The sequence below is a fragment of the Primulina eburnea genome, chromosome 4 (assembly GCF_022965805.1).
Source record: "Primulina eburnea isolate SZY01 chromosome 4, ASM2296580v1, whole genome shotgun sequence".
Lineage (NCBI taxonomy): Eukaryota > Viridiplantae > Streptophyta > Magnoliopsida > Lamiales > Gesneriaceae > Primulina > Primulina eburnea.
In genome coordinates this window covers 10,282,743-10,296,811 of record NC_133104.1, presented here as the reverse complement: position 1 = coordinate 10,296,811, position 14,069 = coordinate 10,282,743, and the positions used below count along the sequence as shown (strand labels likewise).

Below are 14,069 nucleotides of genomic sequence, written 5' to 3'. Positions count from 1 at the left end.
ATTGTCCTTTGACTGGACAAAAGCTTTTCCCCAATGCTCACAGCTTGATTAAAAATTCCATTTGAATAAGCTTGTCGTGTTCTGCAAACTGATTAATTCCTAAATGTTCTGAACTGGTCAGTTGAACTGATCTTGAACTGATTTAGTGAAATCAGTTGACTCGTCAACTGAACTGATTTCACTGGTTCAGTTGAACTGGTCAGCTAGGATCTTCATCAGATGGCTAGACTTCTGAAGTCCTTCTTCTGAAATGCCTATCAGCTGGACAATCAGTTGAACTGGTTCAGTGTAGGCGATCAATTAGCGCTTTCAGTTTGCGTCTCGATAGCTTCATTTTGGGCCTGATAATTGATCAGTTCGAATACTAATCAGTTCCAGTTTCTGCGCACTTAGGTAAAATCATTAGAAACAAAATAGCAAGTTTTGTTAACATCAAAATCAAGATTGCGAACATGAAATAGTCCAAAAATATCCCCTTTTTTGATGATCACAAAACTTGAGCGATTAAAGCAACTTAAAAATCTAAAATTTTAAAATTTAACTGATTCTCCATCTTTGTGAGAATCAAAAAACATTTAAGGAGATAAAAAAAATTTCCAGTTCAAAGGATAAGAAAGCTCCCCCTTAATAACTGAATTTAAAATGATTTTAAAAAAATTTTCAGTTCGAGAGATAATTTTAAAGAAAAATCCCCCTCAAGAACTGAACTAAAAAAATTAAATCATTTTTCAGATCAAGGAAGAAAACTCTCCCTCAAGAACTGAATTAAAAACCCCCCTTAAAAACAAAATCATTTACGCGATATAAATAAGATGTTTTAACAACATCTAACATTCAAGCAGTTTAGGAAACACATTAACTGAAAATATCAGTTCAGTTACATTCAAATCAACTAGATAAACATGATGTTTATTCAATCAAATAAGCATCCTTTGTATCATACATTTAAGCACACCATCATGTGTAAAGGAAATGCTACTACAATAGCAAATTTTAAACAACATCAAATATCAACCAGTTTATTCATAATAGAACTGAATATACCAATAACTGGTTGCCTTGAATGCTTTGAAATGCTACAACGATCTTGAGTCTCTTTTTGCCAGAAGAACAACTAGTTTGCTTTGGACTTGATCTCTGTGCTGGCTAACTGGTCGAGCTGACTCAAACTGGACTCAACTGATGTTGAACCGCATTGATCATCTATTTTGATATGATATGACAATGAAGTGGCGGTATACTGTTGATGATTAAGCTCCTAATCATCCAACATTTTAGCTTAGCTGGGTTTCGTCTATTGATCAGCTAAACTGGTAGGCTGAAATCTTGTCCACCGATCAATTTAGTTGTTCTGATGTCAGTTTGAATTCAAAACCCTGCAAGTTGCTAAAACTACAAAGTTACGGAGTCGAGAGAAGTGACTACAATGTTAGTTGCAGGTCCAATAATCTTCTATCTTCCTATGGTAAACTTATATAAAATTTTTAAGAGGATTTTGAAATCCATTTTAAATATCATTTTGAAACAAATTTTAAAATATCAGCTTTCAAATGTCCTTCTTAGAAAAACTAGCTCTGATACCAATTGATGTATCAGTTTTGAAACATGCGAAGGTGCTTCAAACACAATATTTTCAATGAGCTGCAATAGCTCGTGTTCTAAGAATGTAAACACTGATGAATTAAATCGAGTTTGGTTTTAAACCAAGCGAAAAATACTCGAAGTAGTCCTTCGTTAAGAAATCTGTTTAATTTGAAAGCCTTTTTAAATTGTGTAAACTGAATAATTGAAATAAGGGGATCAGATTTAGCATGTATCAGTTCATTTATGGTGAGAACTGAACTGATAACTGATCGAACTGATCAAATCAATTTGAAAACGATAGTTAAACATTCAGGTACACAAGATATTTTTATGGATGTTCGGAGACTTCAACTGCTTCTATGTCACCTATTCTACCACCTCAGGTAGGATCCACTAGAAAACTTTAATTTATACAGATCTTTGTACAAATCCACTCAGCTTAGGACTTACACTACTGCCTAACTGAACTCTTAGCCTAGACTGAATGCAACACCTTCTATCGAACGCTTGTTTAATGTATATGTGTCAAAAACTATATACACAAGTTTATTGTCTTTGTACAAGAATCACTCAACTGATCGATACACTCTTTAGTTCTGTATATATGTGAGTGATTGTGTGTGAGTTTGTTAGAACTGATCTATGAACACAGCATGAAGGTGTTCTCACACACTGAGGGGAAAATGTGCTTCTAATCTAAGCTGATAACACTTTGAAGTGTTCCCTAAATTCTGGGTCGATTGCTTCTTGTAAACTGATATGAATTGAGCGTGCCCTTTCTTCTATCTTCACACACACTTATTTGTTGATGGTCTTGATCTTGAATTTATAGAGGCTTCATGACCGTACACCAAGACTCATCAAATATGTTCGTTGTAGTTTGAATTCTTTCCTCGATATTTGATTTTTCTTTTCTGACAGCCATTTTGGAATGCCTTGTCTTTAAGCTCTGTTGTGACGCCATTATTGTCCTTTGACTGGACAAAAGCTTTTCCTCAATGCGCACAACTGGATTCCATTTGAATAAGCTAGTCATGTTCTGCAAATTGATTAATTCCTAACTGATGTTCTGAACTGGTAAGTTGAACTGATCTTGAACTGGCTTGGTGAAATCAGTTGGTTCGTCAGCTGAACTGATTTCGCTGCTTCAGTTAAACTGGTCAGCTAGGATCTTCATCAGTTGAGCTCTTCATCAGCTTGTCGGGCTTCTGAAGTTCTTCTGCTGAACTGCTTATCAGCTGTACAATCAGTTGAACTTGTTTAGTTTAGGCGATCAATTGGTGCTTTTAGTTTGCGTCTCGATAGCTTCAGTTTTGGCTTGATAACTGATTTGTTCGAATCCTGACCAGTTTCATTTTCTGCGCACTTAGGTAAAATCATTACAAACAAAATAACAAGTTTTGTTAACATTAAAATCAAGATTGCGAACATGAAATATTCAAACACAAGAGATAAGTCATAAATCGAAATAGTTTGTGTAAGGTATCATATATGTATGAGTTGTTTATCTCTAAACATCCATAAACAAATTTGCATATATTTACGATATTGCATTTATCTAGTGTTGTTTTGATATGCATTGTTGAAGGATTTTACATGTTATTTCAAATATCAAAATATTACATACGATGTATTTAATAAAATATTTCAGCCAAAATATTTTTATAGATTCAAATTTCATATATTTTAAATGTTTGTATAAAATACTTGATTGGTTTTAGAATGATTATTTGAGTCTCTTCCATTTTGTTTGAAAATCAAACTCGATTTAATTTCTCGTTTTCAATATTACGAGAACCGAACTATTGTTACTCAATGTTTGTCCCTCAAACGATCCTATCACACCAATAGCAAGGAAACTTTTGAATCCAGCAAATGAAATCGGGGAAAAAGTAGTGAAGGAGAAATCGACAAAAACCTGCAAGGAGAGGAAATCTTGTTCAACTACAAATATGAAGAAATCTAGCAAAAGTACGAAGGAGAATCCATTTTTAGACTTTATATTGTTCTAAATTCGAACTAAGATGCTTTTATTGTTCGTTTTTGAAATTTTTGTAGATTTTTTAATTTGTTATTATTCTTTTAGATTCTCCCATTATTATCAACCAATTCCCCCCAACTTATAGGATTTGTTCTTGATATTGCTATTAAATCGATTTTTTTGGTTGTATTGGAATGACTTTTCGAAATGGTTCTGAAATTTAGAAATTATGTTATAGTAGGCAGTCATTCCCAATGTCAAATAATGATGGCATCCATATTTTATACAGTAAGAAAGTGGAGTGAGTCTCATGTGAGATCGTCTCACGGATCTTAATCTGTGAGACGAGTCAACCCTACCGATATTCACAATAAAAAATAACACTCTTAGTATAAAAAGTAATATTTTTCATGGATGACCCAAATAAGATATCTGTCTCACAAATATGGTCCGTGATACCGTCTCACACAAGTTTTTGTCAAAAAAGTGTCGTCTTATGTGCACTATTATTAGGTGTCATTTCCCTAGTAGTCTCAAATTCTCATAGTTTATCATCTTTTTAGCCAAATTTATTTATGATCATAAAATTAACTTCATTGAAGTGAATATAAATTTAATTTACTCAGTTGTATATATGCAAATGAAAAGTTTTGCCAACATTGTATAATAGAAACATTCGATATTAATAAATCATTGTTTAAAAGAAAACTCAGTTAAATAAAAGTTTTGAAATTTAAATTTTCTCCAACGTTATAATTGGGAACCAAAAGAATTGAAACAAAATATAATTTATTTATTTATTTATTAAAAAATAATGATTTTAATATTTGTTATTAAAAATTAATATGATTTCAATTTTAATATCTATGAAGTAAGTAAGAGTCCGTTTGGTATAAGAAACTACAATTAAAAAAGTGTTTTTTTTTTAAAAAAAGTGATTTTTTAATTTTTTAACTTGTTTGGGTGGGCTTCTAGTGCTTAAAAAAGCACTTTAAGTTGAAATTAGAGCTTTTTTTAAAAGCCCTATTTTAGATTTTTTTCCACTAGCTTTTTCAATAACCTAAAAAAAACACTTTTAAAAGCCAACTTAAAAAAAACACTTTTTTAATCAAAAAATTTTTGATACCAAACGGACTCTAAATAAAACACTGATTAATTTCTAAATCCCATATTTCAAAATTATTAATTCAAATTCAAAAAACAAAAGGAAAAATTCTCCACCATTTTATAAATAATAATAATAATAAAAAAAACAAATGAAATGGTGGCCTGCCCTGTTCGTGGGCTGTCATGTCATGTACAATCTCTCTCCCACAATTAGGGTAAAGAATAGGAAAATTGCCTGTTCCTCTCCAATTTTCTGCTCGTATTTTGTTTCCGATTTGCTATGGGAACTGATGGGGTTGAACAAGATAGGTTGTTGCGGTCGATACGCTACAAAGACGGTTCACTGCAGTTATTGGATCAAGTAAGTACCTCTTTTCTTCAATTCAAAACTGAACTTTCTTATTGAAAATTTTCACGCTGTTTTCTGAGCAGAGAAAGCTTCCTCTGGAGACCACTTATGTCGATATCCAAGACTCCAAAGATGGATGGTAAAACTCAATATTATTAGTTTCCAGTTTTGATAACTGTGCTGATGTTTATGGAACTTCAATTTTTTTTTTACTGAACTTCACTTTTTTAATGAATAGCCTTTTTAATTGCCAAGATCAAACAAGTGTCACAGTTTAACGGAATAGTGTAGATGGGGTTGAATAAACCATGAGAAATTTCTTTCTTAAAATTGACTTTTATGCCAAGATTGTTAAGACTCTTGGCGTTTCTTGATAATACTTTAGAGTTGATCCATATTATGCTCGAGCAATGTTTGAATTTACGGGAGCAAATTCAAGTTCTTGAAATAGCCCTTTATATGTAGTTTTAATTCTATGCATAATATATAACAAGCTACTAAGCTCACAATCAGTACCCACAAACCAATCGACAAAGTTGATAAAAAGATATATGCTGTTTACCTTTGTTGCTCAAATCTTCTACTTGATTCATCACCTCTTTCTTGTCTTCTAAATTGCCCACGTTAGATTAGGACTCATCGTTGTCATTTGTAGATGAAAAAAAATCAAATTGTCGCAGGAAGACTGTGGATTGACGGCGCATTTTCAGTGCTGTAGCCACCATAACAATTCGTACAACCATTAGAAATAATATATTTGAGTTCGAAGTTGCGAAAGGTGAAGATTGCGAGAGTATAGATATAAATTCCTGACCAGAGCTCGTCTCAGGACTGACAAGCTCTCCGAGGGTCCGAAGTGGGGAGAAGCTTCTCTTGGGTGCAGGCTTCTCAACATCGTACAATCATCCTACCTATGGGGCTTAATTCTCTACGGGCCTTCTTATTTTCATTTTTTCAAAGCTGTTTTCGTATTTATTTTTACATTTTATTTCAATTTTATTTTTAACTTAATAATCGATGTCAGATTTTAAACCAAATTGAAAATTTGCTCTCACTTTATGAGGTATACAATGGCTATTTTTAATACTTGCCAATAAATATGCTATACAATTTTTCATTTCTGTATCACTATCTAAAACTTTTCCACTCAACAAATTTTTTTTTATATTCTTATACTAAATGACTGAAAAATTCAATAGTTCATTCAACATTTTTGTGGTTCTCCAAATACAGAGAGAATGAAATCCCTTGAAAATTATCAAACTCGTCCTTGTGCTAATCGCCTAATCCTAGCCATTCTCAATTTGCTTATCCAACACAATTTTCACAAAATATTCCCGCTGGTTCGAATGTTGTTTCTAATGCTGCGTAATCATGTTTCCGGCCGATTATTATGATGCATTGGGTAGCTAGTTTATGATGCCACCCCTTCTCAAGCATCTTCTCATTCTCCACCATCGATCATGCCGTCAAGTGTATCTCGACAGGCAAGTCTGCGAGTGTGGGAGGATCTGGATCCGATAGACTCGAGAGAACCTAGGATATAAAATATTACCACCAAGTATGATGAGGAGAATGACAAAGAATGGAATTTCTCTTGTAACATAGTTAAGGTGATATGGTCAACCGAGGAAGAAAATTATCGTGTAAGAGCTTGTGACACTACTACCAATGACCCAAAAGTTTGTAATGCTCCAAAGAGTAGATATTTTTGGCAAAATAGCGCCATCTACTTTAATAAAAATTGGTCTGCAGGCACGCCTACAAGATAATGGACGTCGATAAAGTCACGTGAATTGGGTTATACCCGATGTTGTTAAGTTTTCAGGATGGTACAACTATTTCTTCAACAATCAGCCAGTGGTGAAAGTGACTCTGATGTATTAGTCGCTACACATGATATTTGGAAAAATGTAATCGAGTGGAAGATTATAACAAAGTACGAAAGGCAAGGACTTCCCAATCACGGGAACATACATTGTGTGTTTTTAAATTTTGATGCGATGAAGTTGAATTTAAGGGTTTATTGTTGCAGACTTGCAGTCGCCCTAATCGCCAAGATCACGAAGTGGATAAAACTTATGTTGGTCCCAGTTTAGTGGAATGCTCTAGATGGAGTTGAATAAACCATTAAAAATCAACTAAAAAATTCTTTATTGAAATTGATTTTTATGGAAAGATTGTTAAGACGCTAAAATTTCTTGATAATACTTTAGAGTTGATGCATATTCTACTCGAGCGATGTTTAAGTTTATGGAAACAACTTCAGTAGAGACTGAATATGAGCATTCACCACAATTAAATATAAAAAACAATAACGGTCACTAGAAATTCGTCTTCTGTGACTTTGGATTTGCTATTTCTTTTCTCCCTCTGTTGCTCTGTTGGGCATGGGCAGATTTCAGAGTTTCCATCGGTATCCTGATTGGTTGAAGAAGTATGCGCCCCTATTTCGGAAGTCCTCGTCTCTATTATAATATTCCACATGTGTTCCTACTTGAATGCCTTATTCTTGTGTACCTTTTTCCACGTATCATGTGTAGATGTTAATACGTCAGCATCACTTGCACCACTGGCCCGATTGTTGTATCATCCCGAAACGTCAGCATCACTTGCACCACTGGCCCGATTGTCTGAAAACTTACAAACATTTGGCAACCCAATAATAATGTGACTTTATCGCCGTCTATTTTCTCGTACGCGTACCAACATGCAGATTGTTATTATAGTAGGTGGAGGTACTTTGCCAAAAATGTCTATTCTTTATGCGTTGCCGACTTTTGGGTCATTGGTAGTAGTACACCAAGCTCTTGCAAGGAACTCTTTTTCTCGATTGGATATATAATCTTAACTCTGTTACGAGAGACATTCGGTTCTTTGTCATCCTCCTTATCCTTAGGGTTAATATTTTCTATCCCTGGTTCTCTCGAGTGTGGTAAAAATTGAGAGCCTAGCATTGACATTGGTGTTGTGAGATTTCTATCGAATAAAGCTCCTCCCACACTCGTCCGTCGAAATTCGCTTGACGGCGTGCTCGATGGTGGTGGAGGAGAAGAGGATTGCGTCATAAATTGGTCATTCATGACAGCATAATAATCGTCCAGAAGCATAAAAAAACAGAGCATCGGGGAAGACATTTGAAACAATGTGAATATTTTATGAAAATTGTGTTGTATCATGTATGATGGAACGAGTTTAAGAATTTTGAGAGCTTGCATTTTTTTTGGCATTTGGAGAGCCGAAAAATTTGTTGAATGAACAAATAAAATTTTCAGCCATTTAGGATAAGATATAAATATTTTGTTGAGAAATGGTCGAGAAGTTTAGATAGTGAGTTAGAGAAATGAGAAATTGTATAGGATATATATTGACAATTTTTTTTAAAATTTCCGTTATACACCCGATTAATGATACCAAATTTTCTATATGTATTTTTAAATATGACATTAGTTATTAAGTTAAATTTAAATTTGAAATAAAATGTGTGAAGAATACCAAAATAGCCTTTGAAAACATGAAAAAAGTAAAAAGCAAAAGCTGGACGACAGCTAGCAGGCGTTGGGCCGCGCCCCAGGTGCACACGCACTGACAGAGGGTTCGTGCACACCCCCGGTCTCTCCCCTCCATCTTTTTCCTTCCTTTTTCTTTGAACCCTGCATCAATTTATTGCACTCAGGTTCAATCTCTACATGTAAACTTATAGATTGCAATGGTGAATTTTTTGAAAACGAAACTTTTTGGGTCGCTAAGCCCACATTTGCAGCCACCCTGAGTAAAGTGATAAGAGATATTATAGAGGTTGAAGATGACGTAATCCTCCTATTGCCATATTCTTCCATTTTAGAAGAAACCTACAAGAAGTTAGTGATTTTGAACCCTTTCAGGTCGCCCTTTACACCTCTTGATTGTAACTTATAGTCTAATCACAATTAAAACATATCTAAGATTATGTCTAAGCTGAAATATACTCTTAACTCCACTCAGAGTATGCAGAATATGTGGACGATACAATTAAGGGACCTTCAATTTGAAATCACTGAAAAAAATACAATTAAAAAGTGATAAATGACGTGAGATAATTCTGTGTCTAAGAACTCAATATGAAGTTATGAACTATGCTTATAACAATATCATTATGTTAGTTTCTTGGTTTACCAAATGTGCATCACTATTGTAACCTGTATATATATGTAGGCTTCTGAAATTCATTTATTCTTACTATCTATATATACTGTGAATTGAGCAAAAGACTTCTCACAACCTGCAAATTGGAATTCTGATTGTACACTTCAGTCTTCTACAAACAATCTTTTTTCTTGTCAAACCTCTAAAATTAGTTTCATGATCTTAATTATAAATTTTTCCTGTATATTATGAAACTTTTTAAAAAACCATTAACTTTTTTTATGTATTGCTTGTGTCATACTAGTGTTAAGTGAGGGACGAGCTTGATATGACAATGGAATTTTGTTGAAGCATATGCTTTACAGCTAAAGTTGTTTGCACATGTTGGTGTGCTTATTTTACATGATATAATAATAAAGACAAATTTTGGTAGTAAATTTGGAAAAAAGGTTCATGTCCTACCTAAGCACTGGAATCTCCAAGCAAGTTTCATGTATACCTCGATATGCTTGTCCAAGTCGAGGGGAGTAAACAAACCAAATCAAATCGAATATGTTGAAAATTTAAGGCTCGAATTCAGCTAAAAATAGATATAGTCGAGCTCGAGCTCGATTCGAAGCTCAAAAAATTTAAATTTGTTGGATCGAGTTCGGTTATAATCAGGATCGAGTTCGAGGTCGGCTCGAAATATTAGAAATGTTCTCTAGCTATTTGAATTATGGTTCGAAAATAAATAATCGAAAGGCTCGAATCTATTTGTTTAATATATATATATATATATATTAATATAATATCAATGCTTGCGAACTATCAAACAATATAATTTGGGCTCGAGTTAGATTCGAAGAAAAGTTCGAATGTGTTCGAGTTCGGATAGAATTCGATAAATTCAAATACGAATATCAAATATTTTTTGAGTCGCCTCGAAAAGTTAATGATCTGGTTCGGTTTGTTTACACCCCTATCCAATCCAAGTGTAATTATCAGCTATTACCTGTTCGCGGTCAATTTATTTGCACTGATTTCAAATATTATTCTTTGTGATCCCTAAGACTCTGCTTTCTCAGGGCTGCAATAAGTGATATGGTTGTTCGTGGTGCCCCAGCCATTGCAATAACGGCTTCTCTCTCCTTGGCAGTAGAAATTTCTAATTTAAGGAATTTTAATGGTACACCTAATGATGCAGCGATATTTATAAGCAATAAATTGGATTATCTTGTGAGCAGGTTATCATGATGCATCCCCAGCTTCAATACATATTCATGCTAACTTATGGTTTAAATTGAGAAATTGTTGTATATAATTTGCAGCCGTCCGACTGCTGTAAATCTTTCAGATGCTGCAACTAAACTCAAGGAACTTGTACAGAAAGTAGCTGCCAATGCTTCAGAAGCACAGACAGTTTTTCAGGTTTGATGCCGTTTTATTTGTGTAGATATGGGCCCTTCTTCAAAATGAAAAAAAAAATTCTCGAATATTATCTGATATTATTAAGATTATTATATATTTTGAAGGATTTTATTTTTTTTAAGAAAGTTATACTTTAGCTATCTCTGTCTATATTCTTCTATGTATATGGACGATGATTTTAAGTTAACCAAGGGTGTAATTGGATTGAAGCCTTGAAGAATTTAAAATCATTGATTTCAGTTATTTGTTTGGATGAGTTTAAATTTAATAAACTTCAAATTCCTCTTATCCCAACTTAAGGTATTGTGTCAATTATACTGATTTTAAATCCACCTAAGAATGGTATCATTTGAAATTTGTATATCTGATCATTTTCCTTTATAATACCCCTCGATTGAGAAACAAAATAAGCCTATGTTTGAATAAATTTGTTTTTATTTAATAAAGGAGTCTCAGTGGATTGATTTGAAAATATGTGAACATGAAATGACACCTCCAGAAGAAATTTCATATGTCACAATTTCAAGATGAAATGTAATGGGTTCGAAAGAGGAATTTTAAATCCTCAACATTGTTGTTGCTGCCAAACACTAACCATGTTTTTTTTATGCAAAAAAAAAAATTGATAAAAATTTATAGAATTCAAATCGGCCAATTTGATAACTAATTTGGTGGTGTCTGCCTTCATGGTCAAGCCACATAAACTATGTTCAGTGTTGTGTTCTCTCTTTAACTAAATTTGTAATGATTAAAATTCAGCCACCCCTTCATTCATTGAACTTGGCTCTATTGGGCCAAAAAAGAAGAAAATTTTCATTTGACTGCATTTTCTCTTTCATCTTCATGTCAGTAGCTGGAAAAGCAGAACATTTTAGCTTTCTTTCTGGTGAGCTAATATTTTTTTCTAAAGGCTTGCATTGAAGCTGCTGAAATCATGCTTGAAGATGATGTTGCTTCTAATAAAGCAATTGGACACTTTGGAGCTAGGTTTCTTCAGAAGCAGCAGACAGATAGGAGGAAGATTTCTGTTTTGACTCATTGTAACACTGGCAGGTACCTCTCTCCCTCGTCCTGTCCATATATGGGATATGATTTCTTTTTTTCATGTTGTACCATACTACATTCCAATCATATGAATCTGATGAATCCATGTAAAATTGCTCTTTCATTTTTCATGCTGTGCCATTCTACATTCCAATGATATGAATCCATGTAGAATTGTTCAACTGCCTGTTCAACTGTTTAAACAGTCTAGCAACAGCGGGATATGGAACTGCTCTAGGTGTGATCCGTTCACTTCACGAGACAGGGGTTCTGGAGAGGGCTTACTGTACTGAGACACGCCCCTTTAATCAAGTTAGTGTTATTTTTTCATAATCTCTTGCACATTGTGAAGAAAACCTATGTAATTGGTTGGAGTTGCAAAAAGGTTGGAATCAGAATTTCAAGTCAACATTTGAAGAATGATAAAACTCAAAATTGTTAGAATGTTTTTCTGCCAGTTACTTCGTGTACTTGTATACTTGGAGCTAGACAAATATAAGATGGTAGCATATTGTGACTTGTTGATGCTAATTCTTTGTTAACAATCCGTCTGTACTGGCCAATTGTTGCCTACTCTGCATAAAATCTAAACCAAGGGACACCGTTTTGTCTCAAATCCAGAAATGTGGCATGTGAACTGGCTAATTTTGTACTTTCTTCTCTTTTTGCTGCTCCTTTTTTTGTTAACCTAGTAATCTAAGCTTCGCCTGACCAACCATGGAAGAGGCCGAGCTTCCCCGTGGTTAGCCCCTCAGGTAAATCCGGTTGCGGTCATAGCCTGTGCACACTTGGAGTTGACTCTCATTCGTTTTTCATCCCATGCTTCAGGATTCGGAAGTTGGATGTGAGACAGTGTTGGTGCCTTAAATATCCACTTCATATTTCTGCTCAAAAGTTTTTATTCAAGGCTTTTTTTTATTAATCTGAGCATTAGTATGCATTTTTAAAATGAAGATATGTCTTTTTGTGTAAACGTTTATCAAAGATTAAAAATCATTGGGTTCATGTCTCCTACAAATGACCTGAACCTAAAGAACTTTGTATTTTTATTTTTGGTCCATTCAGGGATCAAGACTCACTGCATTTGAGTTGGTGCACGATAACATTCCTGCAACTCTAATAGCAGATTCTGCCGCTGCAGCATTAATGAAAGCTGGGCGAGTGGATGCTGTGATTGTTGGGGCTGATCGAGTGGCAGCTAACGGTACCTAAAAAATGCATCTTTGGCCCACATTTTTTGTTCCAATGCTAAAAGAAATGAATCATTCAGTGCTGAAATCAACATTGGAATTTTTAGGTGATACTGCCAATAAGATCGGAACTTACAGCCTTGCCCTGTCTGCTTTGCATCATGGTATCCCATTTTATGTAGCTGCTCCTCTCACATCCATCGATTCATCCATCTCTTCTGGAGAAGAAATCGTTATAGAAGAAAGATCTGCAAAAGAGTTGCTCCATACACATGGCGGAATGGGGGAACAAGTGGCTGCTTCCGGAATTTCTGTGTGGAATCCAGCCTTCGATGTTACCCCAGCTACTGTTATTAGCGCCATTGTCACGGAAAAGGTATTTCTTTGTCAGACTCTCTCTCGTACATCACATACATACCACACACTTGCCTTCCGTTTCTTAGTATGCCCATTTGCAAATCACAGGGTGTTATCACGAGAGAAGGGACTGATTCTTTTGACATAAGGGGTTTCATAGAAAAGGTGGCAGCGAGCAGCTCGTATTAGATGCATGCCATCGAGATGGTACCAAGGTACTTCTTTCTTGGTTCTATGATCCATGGCAATTTTAATTTGGTGCAGACGAACATAATCGGTTTCGAATGAATGAACTTGTTCCGAAACATGTATCAATCGCATATGTACTAGAAACTTGGTATGCTATCTATAAAGCTATTACCATTGGCTTGTTGTATTCGAGAAGCTCTTTTTGTTTGAACTTGAACTTTTTTAACTTAGCCAAATTTCTTTGGGAATGTGTCCGTCTACTAAATAAATTATTCCGACTATTTTAATTATTAATTAGTGAGAGATATAATAGTTGTGACTTAATATATATTATAAATCATACCAATAAAAAAACGAAGAGGTAAAACTAAATCGAAATCAAAACCAAGGTTCTAATGGACCGAAAATTTATTGAATTACGTTCCGGTTTATATCCTTCTAAATTTAAATTACGTAACTGCCCTTACCATTTTTATTTATTTACTTTGAAATATCCATGTAATGAAAGAAAATCTTATAATACGTCATAAATATTCAGTCTCCCCAAATATAAAAAATATTATTCGATCAGAATGGTTGACACTTATTTTATTAAAAAAAAACTTGGATAGTTCATATTATATATATTTCTATTTATTAAGCAAGATGGTCAACGTATGGTCTCTTGTTATAACAAAATTAAATCACAAAACTGGCCATAATTTCCATAGATTTATATATTTCAAATTATTCG

General features: G+C 34.2%; 1 protein-coding gene across 3 annotated transcripts; it reads left to right on the top strand.

The window, feature by feature from the left end:
* Window positions 1–4,834: 4,834 nt before the first annotated feature.
* Window positions 4,835–13,523, top strand: LOC140830874 (methylthioribose-1-phosphate isomerase). Of its 3 annotated transcripts, XM_073194408.1 has the most exons (9): window positions 4,835–5,033; window positions 5,105–5,160; window positions 10,214–10,372; window positions 10,457–10,556; window positions 11,467–11,609; window positions 11,807–11,912; window positions 12,666–12,804; window positions 12,898–13,166; window positions 13,256–13,523. In XM_073194408.1, the coding sequence occupies exons 1-9, from the start codon at window positions 4,953–4,955 to the stop codon at window positions 13,334–13,336; spliced, it is 1,134 nt and encodes a 377-aa protein (XP_073050509.1). In that variant the 5' UTR covers window positions 4,835–4,952; the 3' UTR covers window positions 13,337–13,523. The 3 variants fall into 3 exon arrangements, with proteins under 3 accessions (XP_073050509.1, XP_073050511.1, XP_073050510.1); XM_073194410.1 differs by lacking the exons at window positions 4,835–5,033; window positions 5,105–5,160 and adding an exon at window positions 7,704–8,616; XM_073194409.1 differs by lacking the exons at window positions 4,835–5,033; window positions 5,105–5,160 and adding an exon at window positions 8,763–8,881.
* Window positions 13,524–14,069: the final 546 nt, after the last annotated feature.

Excerpts from the sequence above, each read along its gene's own strand:
- LOC140830874 (XM_073194408.1), top strand. The coding sequence starts at position 4,953 with ATGGGAACTGATGGGGTTGAACAAGATAGGTTGTTGCGGTCGATACGC. Across the intron at positions 5,161-10,213 it reads CAAGACTCCAAAGATGGATG|GGCTGCAATAAGTGATATGG; the intron begins GTAAAACTCAAT and ends CTGCTTTCTCAG. Across the intron at positions 13,167-13,255 it reads GCGCCATTGTCACGGAAAAG|GGTGTTATCACGAGAGAAGG; the intron begins GTATTTCTTTGT and ends TGCAAATCACAG.